Source organism: Macrobrachium nipponense, chromosome 47 (assembly GCF_015104395.2).
Source record: "Macrobrachium nipponense isolate FS-2020 chromosome 47, ASM1510439v2, whole genome shotgun sequence".
NCBI classification, from domain to species: Eukaryota; Metazoa; Arthropoda; class Malacostraca; order Decapoda; family Palaemonidae; genus Macrobrachium; species Macrobrachium nipponense.
Window position 1 is genome coordinate 25,516,671 of NC_087222.1, and position 18,104 is coordinate 25,534,774.

General features: G+C 39.4%; 1 protein-coding gene and 1 pseudogene across 1 annotated transcript; one reads left to right on the forward strand and one right to left on the reverse strand.

Moving 5' to 3' along the window:
* The first annotated feature begins 1,531 nt into the window (after nucleotides 1-1,531).
* On the forward strand, nucleotides 1,532-10,731 carry LOC135204783 (organic cation transporter protein-like; annotated as a pseudogene).
* Nucleotides 10,732-11,318: 587 nt separating this feature from the next.
* LOC135204784 (2-aminoethylphosphonate--pyruvate transaminase-like) lies at nucleotides 11,319-15,831 on the reverse strand. Its single transcript, XM_064234961.1, has 9 exons — nucleotides 15,664-15,831; nucleotides 15,341-15,480; nucleotides 14,860-14,958; nucleotides 14,295-14,411; nucleotides 13,697-13,820; nucleotides 13,247-13,411; nucleotides 12,442-12,601; nucleotides 12,177-12,337; nucleotides 11,319-11,818 (listed from the first exon to the last, which is right to left on the reverse strand). Exons 1-9 carry the CDS (start codon nucleotides 15,677-15,679, stop codon nucleotides 11,667-11,669), a joined length of 1,134 nt encoding a protein of 377 aa, XP_064091031.1. The 5' UTR covers nucleotides 15,680-15,831; the 3' UTR covers nucleotides 11,319-11,666.
* Between the last annotated feature and the right edge of the window lie 2,273 nt (nucleotides 15,832-18,104).

The window sequence follows — 18,104 nt, forward strand, 5'->3', positions numbered from 1 at the left end:
GCCCATTCAGATCTCCGCCGACTAGGCATCTTTCATCTGCTGGTACCTTTTCCATTTCCTCCTCTAAGTCCCACCAGAAGCGATCTTTCTCATCATCTGAGCATCCTATCTGGGGTGCATATGCACTGAAGATGTTAACAGTGCAATTTGCAACCATCAGCCTGACCCAGATAATCCTATCATTTCTTCTATTTACTTTAAAGATTTTCTTCTTCATTCCACTTGACAGAATTACTCCAACACCATTCTGCCTTCTTTATTTGCTCCGCTATAGAACATCTTATACCCCTCCCTCAGTTCCCTCGCTTTGTTACCTTTCCATCTTGTCTCCTGTACACAGAGAATATCTACTCGTCTTGTTTTCATAAGGTCAGCTATTGCCCGCCCTCTTCCTGTCATTGTACCAACATTTAATGTTCCTAATCTTAGTTCTCGACCTCGCTTCTTTAGCCGCACTCGAGTTCGGGCGATGGTATCTGTGGACTTCCCGGGTGACAACCTAGGTCTATTCTCATTCCTTGTGTATATACAGATAGTTACAAGAATTTTTAAATCCAGGGAGAATAAGAGAAGGGGTCCATTATTCTCCAAGTAATTCTTGCGCTACCACGAAGGACATACCCCACCAAACATTGTACAGAATGAATGACATATTGTGTTGACATTCCGTGTCTTGCTTCTGATGGACATGAGGCGTCACGTGTCTTGTTTATAGGACATGTGAGTGAAATGCTGTGCCATTCCTAATCGAAAGAAGATATTCTGGGTCACGTTTCGTCCCTTGTAACTTGTGAAGGTCTTTTGGTTTTGGTTGGTGGAGGGAGCAGAGAAATCTGGTTTGGTCTAAAGTATCTCTCTCTCTCTCTCTCTCTCTCTCTCTCTCTCTCTCTCTCTCTCTCTCTCTCTCTCTCTCTCTCTCTCTCTCTAGTTTGAAGGGCTTGGAGAAAAAGAACCTGAAATGCGAGCCTGGGAAATGAATGACCACTTTTTAACTTTTTGGTTTGAGGGAATATTAGTTTTTAAAATAGTCTTCAAAAAGCTTCTCCATGATAATTGTTAGGCCTATTATTATTATTATTATTATTATTATTATTATTATTATTATTATTACTAGGCCTAATACCCTGAGGAGGAGATGCTGACAAGAGATACCGTAGCAACAACGTAGGTGAAACGTTGCTGCTTCAGAGTAAGACTACATCAGCTTTAAAACTCTCTCTCTCTCTCTCTCTCTCTCTCTCTCTCTCTCTCTCTCTCTCTCTCTCTTCTCTCTCTTCTCTCTCTCTCGGTGACATAACCGTGCCTTCAAAACGAACGGAAAGCGGGAAGTAACATATCTGCTTACGACGAAAAAAAAAAAAAAAAAAAGTTCGAAGGTCGCGTAAATCACAATGGCGGATGGTCGAAATAAAATAAGTTTAAAAGATAAAGATTATTATTAAAAAATGACGCCGCTCGGCAGTTATCATACATCCAGTAGAGCAGCTGCTGTTTGTGCTGTACGTCGGTAACGTCGTTATTACAGCTACACAGTCGCTCTACAAACGAGCGACGAACGTGGACGCCTTGAGTCGCTCTGTAGAAGGGTGGGAACGATCGGGACCATTTTTGGGCAAAATGGACCACCTTTGGGCCTGTTCTGAGATACGGGGTTGATTAAAGGAAGACTGGTGATGTATATTGACCACAATTCATGTATATTGATTCGGTTATTAACTCTAGAAGTGTTGATTAATCAGATCATATTTCTATAGAGACGGAACATTCTCGGCTGGTACTAGGCCTATACTCGAAGTATATTATTTATTCCCATTCCAATCTGTTTGGAAACTGGAATTTATGTGAAACTGGAACGAATGGTTATTAAAGCTATTGAGTAATGATTTTACGCGTTTTCAATGTGTTTATCGTAATGTCACTGGAAAGTATACTCGATCTACAGAAAGGGGAAAGAATTGGTACTGGAACTGTCCAAAGGAAGTCTGGAAACTGGAATCGTGATGTGAAAACTGGAACGAATCGTTATTAAAGATACTGAGTAATGATTTTACTCGTTTCAATGTTTATCGTAATGTTAGCAGTTACTGGAAAGTGTACTCAATCTACTGGAACTCTACGAAGTCTGGAAAATGAAACTCAATGACTGGAAGACCAAGAAGAAAGTTTGATTGTGAATATTACTGAACGGGAAAAGGAATTGTGATCGAGTGTTATAATTATAGAAATATAAAACTAACAACTTTTTTTTTTTTTGAAATTGTGATGATTGGTGAACCAGCAATTTTATTATATAGGTGCGCTTAAAACATTATAATGAGACAGTTCCAGGCAAAGAGGCTGGAATATATAGTGAAAAAAATTGTGCATTTACAGATTTATAGGCCTAAGATACTTTACGGAATACTAATAGAGGAAATGATGTAGTATTAAAAGATTAAAAGTGTCATATAAGTAAGTTTGGTTTTAATGACGTATATAAGTATTGTACATTTCTAGGCCTATAGATTGAAGTAATAGGCCTAATAAGGACACTTTACAGAATACTAGTAAAGGAAATAATGTGGTATTAAAAGATTAAAAGTGTCAATTAAGTTGGTTTGGTTGAAATGACGTATATAAGTATACTGTAGCAATGGCAATGGCGTTTTTGTTGTCTGATATAGATTAAAGAACCAGAAAAGTATATTTACGTTAAAAGATATATATATAAAAACTAGGACAACAATAATAATTTGTATGGCTAAAGGCCTATTATAGTGTCTATAGGCCTATAGTGGTCACGATCTATTGATTGAACGGATTACGAATGAATATCTATGTGAACTGTTTGACTATTATATAGGCCTACTGTTTACAGATCTATTGAATGAACTATTTAACTGTTATATATGTAGATTTTGTAAACAGTGTTGCTACTTATATATTTATTATCTGTTTGTTCTTGAGTGTATCATGTGAATATATTACGTTTGAATTCAGTATTTAGCCAAAAACTATTTACATAAGGAATACCTTAAGAGATTAAAGGGGATATAGATTTTCTCTCTCTCTCTCTCTCTCTCTCTCTCTCTCTCTCTCTCTCTCTCTCTCTCTCTCTCACTTGTCAAAGAAAGTGGCTGTTATCAGTTATATATAAGAGGTTCTGTTAAGTGATTTATCAGTAATTTGGTCTTATTTTGTGTGTGTTTGCATACTTGTACTTTTTTATTGTTTTAAGTAATTGTTTGTACGTCATATAAGTGATTGTAGTTCGGTTATAGTTTGGTTATGACTCTGAGAGTCTATTTGCTCATTTGGAGAAGGGATATCTACGTCTTTCCATATACATAAATCCACATTAAACTTCATTTTTCACTCATTTTTATGGAAGAAATGAATTAGTCTTGAATGAGGTATAGCAATGGTTGGTCTTCCCTGGAAATATTCCTGGAAATATGAGGCCTATACTTCTTCCATGATTGCAGAATTGGTCATTACACTTTTGTAGGTCATCGGGCTATTTCGGTATTGACAAAGGTCAGTTCAGATACCCTCTGAGGTTCAGATAAAGCAGAAAGAGATAGACTTCATGACCTCAATGGCGGAGAGAGAGAGAGAGAGAGAGAGAGAGAGAGAGAGAGAGAGAGAGAGAGAGAGAGAGAGAGTGTTGAAATGTGATCTCTAATGAAGACGTTATCTCTAGACCCATAATAGTCTTCTCCCTCCTCGAATGGTCAATTATGGGATGTCTCGACAAGTGGTTATGGGTCGTAGAGGACTCAGGACATTGTTATTAAGTAGAAGAAGAAAAAGAAGAAGAAGGGGGTAAGGAGGAGTTTAAGCCCAGTCGAATTCCTTAGACAGGCGCCTCTGTTATTGGACTTAACAACTTGGCGGTGTAAGATGCAATTAGCGGCAATTGTGACCATTTTCACTCTCTCTCTCTCTCTCTCTCTCTCTCTCTCTCTCTCTCTCTCTCTCTCTCTCTCTCTCTCTCGTTGTCTTATCTTTTAAAATGTAATATCTTTTTTAATTTTTTTCTTTTCTAGGCCTATCTCAGCCCAAGGCCGAATCTCGCTTTGGGAAACTTTATAATAAGAAAGTTTATGTGAATATAAACAGCTGATTGATATGTAAGATATACAACAATGACGTAATATACACTGAAGGACGCTATACGTCAGTCTTATCTCAAGTGTACTGTGTAGTACAGTGTACCGTGTATACCGTGTATACATTGTGTAACGTACATACACAGCAGAGGCAGTGCATTACATATGGCGGTTCAGATACGTCTCTTGGATATAAAAGTCAGACATCTAATCAGTTTTTAGTCTGATCTAAGCAGGGTAGGACTAGCTATCTCCCTGCTATACCTGCTTCCCTGCCATACCTGCTTCCTCCATCCCTCCTATACCTGCTGTAATATACAGGGCAGAGAACGACTTTTGGACGACTTATAGGCGAATTTTTCTGGGATTATCCAGCAGCAGAGAGAGAGAGAGAGAGAGAGAGTTAACCGGTTTTTAGTCTGGTCTAAGCAGGGTGGGACTATATCTCCCTGCTATACCTTCTATACCTGCTTCCCTGCTATACCTGCTTGTATACAGGACCGAGAACGACTTTTGGACGACTCTAGGACGACTTAAAGATGCACTTCGAAGACCTCTGGAGGAGATCGGCTCCTTCGGGCGCTACCAGAAGCTCATGTCCTTCATCTTGATTCCCTTTACGACGGGTATAGTCGCCCTGACCTTCTATACCCAGATATTCGTCCTAACGGCGCCCTTCCACACCTGCCGGCTACGCCCCTCGCAGGGTAACGAACAGGGCGGGCCTCTGTCCCCCCTTCAGGAGGAATTTCTGGCGAAGGTGTCCGGTCTACTGAACGCTACGGATGTCGTGAGTATATAGGCCTAGTGTTTCCTTAAACGTTACAGATTGTTATAAAAAGAAAATGATGATAAAATTGGATATAATCGTTTTATAACCTGAGAATCTCTCTCTCTCTCTCTCTCTCTCTCTCTCTTCTCTCTTGCTTCTTCTTTTCTTACTCTCTCTCTCTCACTCTCTCTCCCTCCTTCTTCTTCTTCTTTCTCTTCTTCTTTTCTCTCTCTCTCTCTCTCTCTCTCTCAACAGGAATCCGAAGCCCGCCAGGCTTACTCCTGCCACCAGTACGACCTCCGGTCGCCCCTGACCTGGCAAGGGCGCGATGCAGACTGGGTCACGAACCTGACCTCGCTTGACCTGGTCCCAACCCCTACGGAGGCCTGCGTCAACGGTTGGGCCTACGACAACGAACGTATGTTCTCGACCTACACATCCGAGGTACGTCGATCGACGTGCCCTGGTTGCTAAAGGACGTCGTTTGGGGTGAGGCTAGGTTAGAGGGGAAGGGGGCACGGATATGCCCCCCTATAGACGCCCCAAATCAAGAAAACTTGGTTTTTGCGTCTAGTGAATTGACTCTCTCTCTCTCTCTCTCTCTCTCTCTCTCTCTCTCTCTCTCTCTCTCTCTCTCTCAGTGCTTTATTTCTCTATAAAAACTGATAGATGTGAACCATACTTAGTACTATCTTTAAGAACGTATATCTTGTAAGATATATATATAGGCCTATACGAAGGACTATAATTATCTATAATATTTCGAAAGACAGACCTATCGAAGTAACATATATCAATATAAAGATACACTAAGATAGTATATAGACGTTAAGATATATTAAGAAAAAGAGTTAAGAAAACCAGTAGTAACTCAATACTATATATATAATCTCTCGAGCTTAAGGTCTGGAAGTGGAGTGACTGGTGTTCTTCCGTGTTCTTGTTATTGTATTTTATTCATTTGTTCCTTTTTCTGCTTCTTTTCTTGATTTAAGAGAAGGTATACGCACACACATATGCACTCAAACAATACACACATACACACACAAAAGCAAAAATTTATACACAACTTTAATCATTCCATTTTCACGACACCTTCAAAACAACTCGAAAAATGTTACGAAATATCTCGTTATCTTACTCACTATCTTTATTATATTTACGTAAATGCCTTAGATAACGACACGAGAGAGAGAGAGAGAGAGAGAGAGAGAGAGAGAGAGAGAGAGAGAGAGAGAGAGAGAGAGAGAGAGAGAGAGAGAGAGAGAGAGAGGAATCATATTATACAGTCTGACCTTCAGCTCCCGAGACAAACATCTTTCTTTTTTTAGATTACAAGTTATAACAACAAGTTACTGGCTAAGTTGTGATAACAAAGACCCTTTTGTCATCCAAGATGATGTTGAGGGTGTTTTTATCGCAAGAGATGATGGTTTAATCATCTAAATAGAGATAAATTAGGCAGAATCTTCAAGTGTTTGGGGGACTATGTGTGTTGTACGAATCCATACACAATGAGTCTAGCGTTTTAGAGCCTGGTTTATGAAACTTTCTCTCTCTCTCTCTCTCTCTCTCTCTCTCTCTCTCTCTCTCTCTCTCTCTCTCGTTTTGTGTGTGTGTGTGTGTGTGTGTGTGGAGAGAGAGAGAGAGAGAGAGAGAGAGTGTGTGTGTGTTAACAGACTTGTATATGAACCCAAGAGAGTTCCAAAGGGAAACCAGCTTGCAGAGAGAGCGAAAAGGTGACTCAACTATAACTGTACAATATCTGTTAATCTGTGTTCATTTTTATTCCTCTCCACAGCAAGACTACGTCTGCGAAGATGCATGGCGACCGTACCTTGTGGCCACCCTCTTTTGGGTTGGGAATACCATAGGTTCTTGGGTCTTCGGGTTCATCTCTGATATGTAAGTGTTAGTACCATAGTACCATATAGCCTTTGAGCAATTTGTATCTCTGTAGGCTAGAACCTATACAGGGAATGTATACAGTCTGTCTGTTCTTCTCTGTACTACAGTTTAAATCACCTTTACATTGGGGACTGCATATAACTGTAGAAAATAGTGTTTTTTTTTTTTTAAATGTCAGCTACATCATATCCCACACTATAAATTTATAAATCATTGTTTTTAGTTTCTGCTAAATTTTATTATCCATCTCGTATCAGCAAACTTGACATCATATTAGAGGTAGACCTTGTATCGATAATTGGAAGATATTCAAAGGAATTAGCAATATCAGTTCCTTCTAAAAAAAAAATTATCTAAAGCCTGTGTAGGCCTATTCACCAATAAATTCTTTGCCCTGATTTCCTCTGGCGAAGTTTCCTTCTTATACCTGTGTCTGTCATGTTCTTACAATCTTCTTTCCATCTTCCTTCTGGCAAGCGGGACAAAACAATGCTCAATTTCTACTACCCACAATGCACCGTAGAATCTACATAAAAGTTTTTTTTTTATACACTGTTTTCATCTGCAATTCTTCAGACAGAACTTAATGTGAGACTAACTCCTTCTAACTCCTGCAGGTACGGAAGACGCCCCACACTGCTCTTAAGTCACCTGATATATGGGGTGGCCGGAGTGGCCTCTGTGTTCGTCAGCGACTTCTACGGGTTCCTGTTCCTTAGGACGATGGTGGGATTCTCCCATCACACCGTCACGCACCTGCCTTTCGTTCTGGGTAAGATGGAGTCCTTTGAGCCTTTGGTTCTTGTTATAATGATATAATAATGACTGATCATCTCAGCCGTTTGTGAGTGTGGGAGTACTAAGACAGGCAGGTTGTGAATTCCAAACTGGACCCTAAAAGTGTTCTGAAAATTCTTCATATTTATGATTTCAGTTGACAAGGAGCAAGAATAGGTTAAGAAATTCATCATATATAGATGTCTCTGTGTGTATGTATGGTTCTGAGTGACAAATCTATCATGAAAGTGAAGAAAACTGTCGATTTCAGTGGTGGAGTACTGTGGACTGAAAAGTAGAACAGTTCCCCTGTTGACTGTGATGGCCACCTACACACTGGCTTCTATTCTGACTCCTCTGCTCGCCTGGCTGCTCTGGGACTGGAGGCAGCTGGCCCTCATCACATCAATCCCTGCTCTTCTGTTTGTCCTGCTCTACAGGTGCGTCGTGCTCCTCCCCAATTTTGGCTGAAATCTCTCTATCAGTTCTTGTTTGTCAGCGATGAAGCTATAGCGGTTTGTCACTACAATGCCCAGATACTCTTCTTTAAGCGATGTCGCTTGTTGTGGGAGCCTCAGAGTTGATTTGGCAAAGTCTAGAAAGGAGATAAATCGCAATTTTCCCATGTAAATATAGATTCTGGTGTCAGTGGAGTCAGAGTTTACCTTCACCTGAGAAAGTAAGATACCATTTACACTGCAAGTAACGCCAGTGACTCTTCTTCCTCTTCCAGATGGATCCCAGAGTCTTCGTCATGGCTCATCACGAGAGGCAAAAGCGACGCCGCCAAGAGCAGCTGGAGAGAGTGGCCAAGGTCAACGGCCGGGAAGTCCCGTACCAGATGTTGGGTCAGCTCCTCATGGACACAGGCGACGACCAGAACCAGGCGTCCACTAGCCAGGTCACCAAAGGCGAGAGTGAAAGCAAGGACGTCCCGCTCCAGGATGTGCGAGCGACCAAGGAAGCTGCGCAGAGTCCTACGAGAAGCTCCATCATCCACGTCTTCCGGTACCCTTATCTGAGGAGGAACGTTCTGATGGTGCTCCTTGTGTGGTAAGATGAGTTAGAAATAATATTGACATTGTTCTGTGATGAGGTTAAGTTACAGCAAAGTCTTCATCATGGCCTTGCATGTGTCATGTCAAAGTGTGGGCCTCCCATAGGCCCAGAGTTTGTATGGAAGATATTTGAGGTAACTCATAACTCTCTTGAGGATGTTCCATGTTCAAGAACTTCATTTCATTCTTTGTCAAGATTCTTCTTCAATATTTAACAGGATGCTGTCCTGCATGTGCTACTACGGCCACTGTCAGAACACAGCCAACTTGGGGAGCAACTTGTTCCTGAGTTACCTGCTGGGAGCTGTCGTCGAAATACCCTCCTGGTCTGCGCCGTGGCTGATCAGCCGGTTCGGGAGGAAGAAGCCGCTGATTGTTGCGTTCCTCATCGCTGGCATAGCCAGCCTTCTTTACTCTGTGTTACCTCAAGGCAAGTTAGGAGACTGTCACTTTGTGTCACTGTCCACTTTTTGTCAGGTTACCTGTAACAATCAACTCAGTTGTTAATATCCAAGTTGTATAATCCTCTTATCCATACCTGTATGCAGTAATGATCTCTCACTTCCCACAGATGTGACCTGGATAGTCCTGGCTACAGCGCTGCTGGGTAGGGCAAGCATCACAGCTGCATACTACATCACACTCCAGTACGGACCTGAAGTCTTCCCCACTGTGGTGCGAGGTCAGGGCGTTGCCCTTTCAGAAACTCTGGGGGGCGTGGCTATCTTCCTATCTCCAGCTATTGTTTTCCTGGTGAGTTTTCCTCTATCTTTCATCTGGGGTTCTCTTTTGAAAGATTTTGGCTTTTATTATTTTCAAATATTCCCACTAGGGATTGATAGATGGTTGTTTAAGGCCAAGGCCAAAGTGCTGGGGTTAACTATGCCATACAGAAGTATAACTGGAAAAAATCAAACGTGTAGCTTTCACAGAAGAGCTCAGATACACAAAACATCCTGTGCTGATGCTTCTTTGTGTGCTGTTAGGCTAGCCAGCACAGCTGTTCTAAAGCCAAGCATTCCTTTCAGTCTGATAAACTTACACAATGCCTAATCGTACCTTCTCTTGTTCCTTTTCAAAGGGCGAATCCCACCGTACAGCGCCATTGCTGGTGTTTGGTGGCTTGTCAGTCATAGCCGGGATGGCAACTCTCTTACTGCCGGAGACTGGAGGAGTGGTCCTACCCCAAACTCTGGTCCAGGCTGAACTGTTCTCCAAAACCACGCAGTTTGCACTACCATGTTGGTAAGTTAAGAGGTTAATGGCGTTTCTTATCTTTCTTTACGTGCAAATCACTCGGCACAGTCACCAGGTCTCCTCTAAAACTAATGTTTTATAAAGTGAATGTCCTAATTTTCTTTCAGCCTTGTAAGAAAATTGGATGGTTAATGTTTATCACCTTTCTTTTGCATTTAAACCACCCAGGACCACCATCCTGCCTCCTTGTCAACACTTAATCAGATACAGATTGAATCTAGATGAAACATTCTTTCACTTTTATTCTTGTAAAGTGCTAGTTAGAAAAGTAAAAGCATTATTGCAGTATTTATTGATAATGTTTCCATATGCTACCACACTTTCTAATAATCTAAACTTACAGAAAAGCACAGATTCAAACTTCTAACCCTCACTCTTCCATTGCATAGTAAGGAAGTGAGTGTCACATACTTTTGCATACTGTCACCCAGCACAACCTCCCTCTCCAACTTCCAAAACAGTAAAACTCATTATTGCATCAGGGTATAAACTAAGTATTTGTGACACCTTTATCTTTTTCACTTGAGATTTCATACATGTGACCTTTGACTCTTCAAGTTTCCTCTCTCTCTCTCTCTCTCTCTCTCTACTTAAAAACTTCTTCCTTGCAGCACCAGCTCAAAGCCACAATCCCACACCACCGCCAAGACAGAGGATAAGGAGAGAGAAATTGCATGATGATGAGGTCATGAAACACCACGCAGGGCGCCAGTTTCCAGCGGTCTCCCATCCACGACAATCAGAAGGCATTGTTACTGTTTTGTATTTTTTATATACTCAATATTTTGTATCTGTGTGAATGTGCAATCTTGTCCCCAATCTGAAAGCTATTTATAAATAAAATGACAATGAATGACATTGTTTTAACCTTTATTTGAAAGGCTTCTTGTAATGGTCAGTCATAAAAGGTGTCTACCTTGTGTTGTACAGAAATATTCTACAGGCAGTCCCTGGGTTACGACGGTCTCGGCTTATGACGTTCCGAGGTTACGACGCTTTTCAATTATATTAATCAGACATTATTTCCAGGGTAACAACACATGTTCCAGGGTTACGACTCCTACAACGCTCATCTGACAGATGAAATATGACACCAAAAATGCAAAATAATCAATATTTGAAGGTTTTTTGATGAAAAATGCCATAAGAATGCAGTTTACATAGTTTTCAATGCATCCAAAGCATTAAAAGTAAGGTTTTCTTAGGATTTTTGACGATGTTCGGGCTTAAGACGATTTTCGGCTTACGACACTTCTCAAGATTGAAACCCCCGTCGTAACCCGGGGACTGCCTTATATTATTCAGTAAGTATCCTGTAAAAGGGAAGTTGTAGAAAGTTTGACCCAAGAAACACTGGATAGAACTGAATGCCTCTAAAATCTGCCCCAGAGGGAAAGGTCCTATCATATAAATTCACAAAAAGCATCTACATGAATGTTAAATGAAATGACCGTCTCAATTGCATTCAATTCTTTACTTGTTTTTTTCCACTGTCTGATTAGTACAGCAAGTATTACAGCTGAAGTTTCAGGTATAAAAGTACCTGTGTTAAGTAGAGGAATAGGATGTAGTAAAATGAAAGGGTCTAGTTCTGTACAGTGGAGGTTGTTCAGTTGTCTGTTCTAGCTGTCAGTCTGCCTATCCATCTCCATGAGGCTTGACCAGTCTCTGCAAGTCTCGCGCAGTCCAACAAGTGATGGCTTTACTCTGTCGTTCTTGTCGCGTCTACTGTCCTGGGTCTCCAGTGTCTTAGGGCTCCGGAAGGCTAGCGTCTTCGAGGACCCTGCGCGCAAGCCAAAGGCCTCAGGCGTCCAAAGGCACCTGGAGTCCCATGTCCCCCAGGACTTGCCGTACACACTTGAGCAGATGCTCCATGTCCTCTGGAAACAGGTACCCTATGTTGCCTATTCTGAAGCAGTCCGCCTTGGTCACCTTGCCTGGGTAAATGACCTGATCTGTTCAAGGAAAACACAAAGAAAAGAATGTATGGCAGATGTATGGCTAGTCATAAAATAGGTATGTATAACTTTTACACCTAAAAGTGGCTCAACAATCCCCTCTGCACATTCTAATGTTGCATCAGAGGTACACTTCAACTCCTCCAAAACTTTCAGTGAGATCCTGTTACCATCCAGAGGTCACCGTTTCTGCTGTTCGCTACCTAACCTACTCCACATATTGCTAAGTATTAAGACGTTCATTCTAAACTTTTTTTTACCACTCAGGAGCTTTTCCTCACCATCACCACCCAACAGATTCATCTGCAAACATCAGCCTCTCCATACTCCATTCAAGAGCCCCTTTCTAACTCACCTAACTCTGAAAGTTTTGAGTAAAAAGTCGAGAAGCAGAACTTGGGATGTTTTGGGAAGAAGTAGGACGTGATGATGTATCCTTCGTGGGAGTCGTCCAGCAGCTCTTTGAAGCCCAGGTCCTTCATCCCCTCCTTCAAGATCCTACGATTGGTCCGGTACCTGAAGGAAGAAGGGTTGCGGTTGAGAACTTGGTATTGCGTTCGTATACCTCTTGCAAACTTTGACATCAAGCCACTAAACAATAAGATAATCCTCTTCCATACCTTCCAGCACGCCCTTCCAGGCCACCGCTCTTCTGGTACTCCTCCAGAGCTCGCTGGAACGCCAGCATGGTGTGGGTCGGTGGCGTGAACCTGAACTGACCTGTCGCTTCCAGATTCAGGTACTGGTCCACTAGATCCAGGCTGTAAACTCTGCAGTTTCCTGCACGAAACAAAGACAGGTGTAAGTGTGGTCACTGTGCTAGGTACATTCCTATACCCACAAGGGTTTGGCCTGACAGGATTTGGGTTTATATGAGAAATAGCTATCTTGATAAAAAAACTGGACAGCTAAGAGTAAAGAGACCAAAGGAATGATGCCACTTCTGGCAACAGTTGGTTAAGAGGTATGAAAATTCAAGTAGGCAACTCAATTGTAATGACCAAATCACAACTCCCATGCTTGGGAGAAAGCAAAGTTGTACATGTTTGTGTGTGTGTGTTGGAAGGATATTGCAAGAACTTGCTGTCCGAACTTGGTGGAACAAGGCAGTTATATTCATTATCTGGCTGTCCAAAGATGATCAACTTGTGGGAGAAATCAACTTTGCGTTCATGTAATGACTCCAAGCCAAGTGTACATTCAATTTCCATGTATGAATAATTCACACATCCAGTCATATAAATTCACGAAGAATCCATACATTTGTCCTTTATGAGTTTATGAAGTAATTGTCGACTGGGACAAGTGGAGGTAAAATTGCGAGAGAGAGAGAGAGAGAGAGAGAGAGAGAGAGAGAGAGAGAGAGAGAGAGAGAGAGAGAGAGAGAGAGAGAGAGAGAGAGAGTGAGTTGAATACCATCCTAACCTTTACAAGAGAGGAGGTGCTGTGTCCTACAGATAGCATAAGCGAATCCTGGCACTCCTTCTAGACACTTATTGGCAGAAGACACGAGATAGTCAATATGGCAGGTTTTCATGTCTATAGGCACGGCTCCAAAACTGCTCATGGCATCCACGACGTAGGCTGCATCTGGAAAAATATATAGAGAGTTATTTCTTTAAATATATAGTTATAAGATGCTATAAACCTTGCTCAATTATCTTGCTGGAATCGAGTTTTCTGTAGGGTTTATTTGAGTTGACCCCATGGCTATATCTGTGTAAATATTCAAGATTATAATGTTCTATATATGCATGGTACTTTTGGGCTTAACATACGATCATTCCTACAACACATGCTGGTGTTATTTTAGATAATCTCAGATAAAACCCCCAAGATATTACAGAGCCACAATAGCACTTGTTGTATACCCACTTGGTTGGAACTGTCTGACGAGTTGTCCAATCTCCCTGATTGGGTTCACCACTCCTGAAGAAGTCTCACTGTGGACGACGCAGATTGTGGTGTATTGGACGCTGCCCTTCACCAGAGACTCCACCTGCAGGAGAATCACACTGTCAGGAGATTGTGGGACCTTTGTGCTAGCGAGTGATAGTGGTATGAGAGAACAGAGTCCTTGTTCAGTCTTCTTTTTTCAACAGTTCACCAGTCAAGATTTTTTGTCTGAACAGGGATGATCAGGTAGGAGTCTTTCGTATTGCCTCCACTAGATGACGTTACGGAGATGTTGTACAAGGTCATACCCACAGCATAAGGCCCTCTTGTGTCTTCAAGATCAATAATACCGACCTTCTGGAAAGTCTGAACAGCATTGTAGCCATTGCAGAGCAATTGTTATGCTAATATAGACGCCGAGTGCATGTGTGTGATTTCTGCAGTGAGGTCTTCGTTGCATTTTGGCTTATTTGCCAAAGAAAACATAAGAAACAACTTCTAACACTCGGGAAGAAAGTATTCAAAGGAAACGCCACATCAAGAGAGTAAAGGTATAACAGAGAAGAAGTATAATTACAGCTGAGAGATCTATCTTCTTGTCCTCTGGAAATTCCTGGAAAATGGCCTCTATTCCAGCCCAGGAGCAGATGCTGTTCATCCTACGTCCATAGGCGCCGTTCGATAAGATCAGTACCTGGAAAAAAGTTGAATTTTTTAGGCTTTCAGACAAGCTATAACAACATGGCTGGCTTTGTGCAGCCATTATACACAGAGGCGTTTTTCACAGAAAAGTCAAAGTTCAGTCACTGATTGTAGACATTCCAGTCACAAGTTTAGAAGATTGTTTATTCCCAGTCACACTAGTACTTCCTACAAGTGCTATGCTAGTCACTATCTCATGGTGAATTCAGAAAATCATAAACTTTCACTATCATTTTCCCTGTCACTGCAACATTTCCTAGCACTAGAGAGGCCCTCTTCTTTAATTTCATTCCTAAAACTTGCAAGTTAAGCATAATTTTTCCAGCTTAACCCAACCCAAACTAACCAACTAATCAAGCACATTTCTCAATATGTCCACAAACATTTTGCTATCAACTTTCTAAGCTGTAAGTTTCGACTGGGAACCATTCCATGCATACCTTAGCTCCCTGACGAGGGGACGTGGTGTTGATAACAGCCTCTACCGAATAGGTTCCTGACCCCTGCAGAGGAACTGCTGTGAACTCCTCAGCGCTTACCTGTAAGGGAAGAAGGATTCCACGACAAAGTTTAGACCTATCCACTGAATCTGTCACGTAATTTATCATTTATTGTTAAAGGACAGTCGTTTTCTTTTCATATGAGGAGATAAGTAATAGGATGGCAACGTTTTTAGGGTAATAAGGACCAAAGGCTTGTTGGAATCCATGACAGGATGTCAGGTCTGAGCTGATTTCTGTGGCTAGTGTCACCAAATTCCAGTTGTTTCGTCACCAAACTTGAAGCATTGGAGATATTCGAACATATCAACCAAAAAGAAAGTTTGAAATCTAGAGTCTGAGTATTAAAAGTATTAAAATAACAGTTGAAAAGAGGAGACTCTTTTGCCTGTAAAGCAGAAACGAGAGGCACCTCTCTGACCTGCGCCACTTCCAGGAGAGTTTTCCTGATGTATCTGACGCAGTTCACAAAATTAACATCTCTGGAACCCACGTCGTGCAACATGGCCTCCTTGACAGATCTGGAGCAACATAGGGGTCCGGGAGTGAACAGCTTCTTCTCTGGAACATGCACAAGGAATTCGGGGCCATGAATATGGAAGCAGGATCACGCCAAACAGTTATGTGTGTGTGGATTATGGCAGAATTTTGACTATAGGGTCCTTATGGCGATAGCAACTAAGGATTAAAGTTTGGGAAAGGTGCCTATACCAGGATAAGAGCTCTATAATCTAACTCTCTCACCTTTATAGCTTGCCATGATGAAGTCTGGAAGATTTTCATGCAATTCTGGAGACCAGTTTAAAGTGACAGGTTCACCATCGAAATAAACCAGCTGATCGTAGACTGAGGAACAAGATGAACCACCACTTTGCAGAACAGAGACTCTAGCATCTGTTATGCCAGTGTCCCCGAAATGAAGATAAAACTAAAGATACTAAAGATAAACTATCTAAAAAAAGAGTTCTTGTATCTTATCCCTTGCTTATATATGTCCTCCAGAGAGCCATCAAGCTGTTATCTACTATCAGTTGCTGTTCTTTTTTTGTAGTGACGACTCGTGGGAACTTGATGTCATTCAAAAATATATTAAATCTATTATATATGTGGGTCACAAAGCAATTTGGAATTCCATTTTGAGTGAATAATTCATCAGTAAGGTTCTGGTTATCACGAACAGTCGTATCTTCTATTTTAGCCATTTGGAAAGGCGTGACACATAGGCCTATGTATCACACATTACTTTTCTCAGTCTTGATAGATATCAAACGAGATGCTACCGTATCTAATAAGCAATTATTTGCTTTATTGAAAGATAAATCTAAAAGATACATTATTTAATAATCAATTAACCTTTCAAGAAAATAATTCTATCGCTGAATTTAATTCTAAGTCGCCAAGAATTCAATTTTGACGATAAATAAGGACGTATGTTACACTATCAAAGCGTAAGACAGATTACTTAAGTTTACCATAAAACAGTTTTCTTTGAATAGAGAAAAGGATATTTAGAGAAAACGAGTATCTACAAATTCAGTTTTAATCAGTTTAAATGAAGTTTAATTGTTCATCGTGCATAAATATCTATGTAATTCAAGTCTATAACTTATGATATAGGTTAATGTATATTGGTATAATAACACGTACTCTCGCGGTGGGAAGTGGTTGGGGGTTGGGGGGCCGCCTATACGAGTTTACATTACAACTTCACGTCTACTCTTCACCCAAGTTCCGTCAGTGTCGTTCTGAGAGTGAGAGAATAATGATGTACGTTACTTCTCTCTCCGCATCTCGATCCTTCTGACATGTTTGTGTTTTTTTTATGTTAAAAGGAAGTTTATTCATTTAAAAACAATCCATTATTATTGATTAAAAAGTTGGCGAAGTTTTGAAGTCATCTCTGAGGACGCTATAGCGGAAACTTTAATATTAACTTCACCTCTTTGCTGGGTACCCCTCCCTATACCTGAGTGTTTTCCAGAGTTATTATTATTATTATTATTTTTCACCTTATATTATTATTATTATGGATTATTTATTTGATTATTATTATTAAATTATTTTATTAATTTATTATTATATATAACAACTTAAATATTTCAGTAAATATAAACTTATTAAATTTTAAAATTTTAACTCAATTATATATTTAAACAAAGATGAGGCCTTTGTATTAGTTATAAAATAGGTCCTTATGTTATTATGACCCCCCTATAAACAAAATATTAATGGATTATATATTTTGATTATTTCTACGGAAGGCATTTTGTTATATTTTGCAAAAAGTTTAATATTGTTATAAATATAACAAATATTAATTTATTTCATATTTTGATTATTTCTACGAAAGACATTTTATATAATATTTTATGCAAAAAGATTTAAGATTGTTATAAATATAATAAATAATAATTTATTTTATATTTTAATTATTTCAACGAAAGATATTTTATATTTTATAAAAAATTTAACATTGTTATAAATATAAATATAAAAAGTAATGTTTTATATTTTAATTATTTATACTGAAGACACGTTGTTATAATTTATAACTTAAGTTTTCTTATAAATATAACAGATATTAATATATTTTATATTTTAGTTATTTCTATGGAAGATATTTTATCATATTTTATAAAAGATTTAACATTGTTATAAATATACAAATAATGTTTTATATTTTATTGTTTCTACGGTAGACGCTTAGTTATATTTTATAACTTGAAATTTAGTTATAAATATAACAGATATTAATTTATTTTTATTTTGATTATTGCTACGGTAGACATTTTTTTATATTTTATAAGAGATTTAACATTTTTATAAATATAAATATAAATAATATTTGTTACATTTTAATTATTTCTACGTAACACTTTGTTATTTTATAACTTAAATTTTGTTATAAATATAACAGATGATTTATTTTATATTTTTAATATTTCTACGGAAGAAATTTTGTTACATTTTATAATAGATTCCACATTGTTATAAATATGACAAATATTAATATATCACATTCTAATTATTTCTACAGTAGGTATTTGGTTATATTTTATAAAAGACTGAATATTGTTATAAATATAACAAATAATGTTTAATATTCTAATTACCTTGTCGCTTTTGATGAGAAATGAATTAAAAAAATTTTATTTTTTAAATGTGCAAAAAATTCATAAATAAGA

Excerpts from the sequence above, each read along its gene's own strand:
- LOC135204784 (XM_064234961.1), bottom strand. Across the intron at positions 12,602-13,246 it reads GCACCTCCTCTCTTGTAAAG|GAAACTGCAGAGTTTACAGC; the intron begins GTTAGGATGGTA and ends TGTTTCGTGCAG. Across the intron at positions 12,338-12,441 it reads CTGGAAGGGCGTGCTGGAAG|GTACCGGACCAATCGTAGGA; the intron begins GTATGGAAGAGG and ends TTCTTCCTTCAG.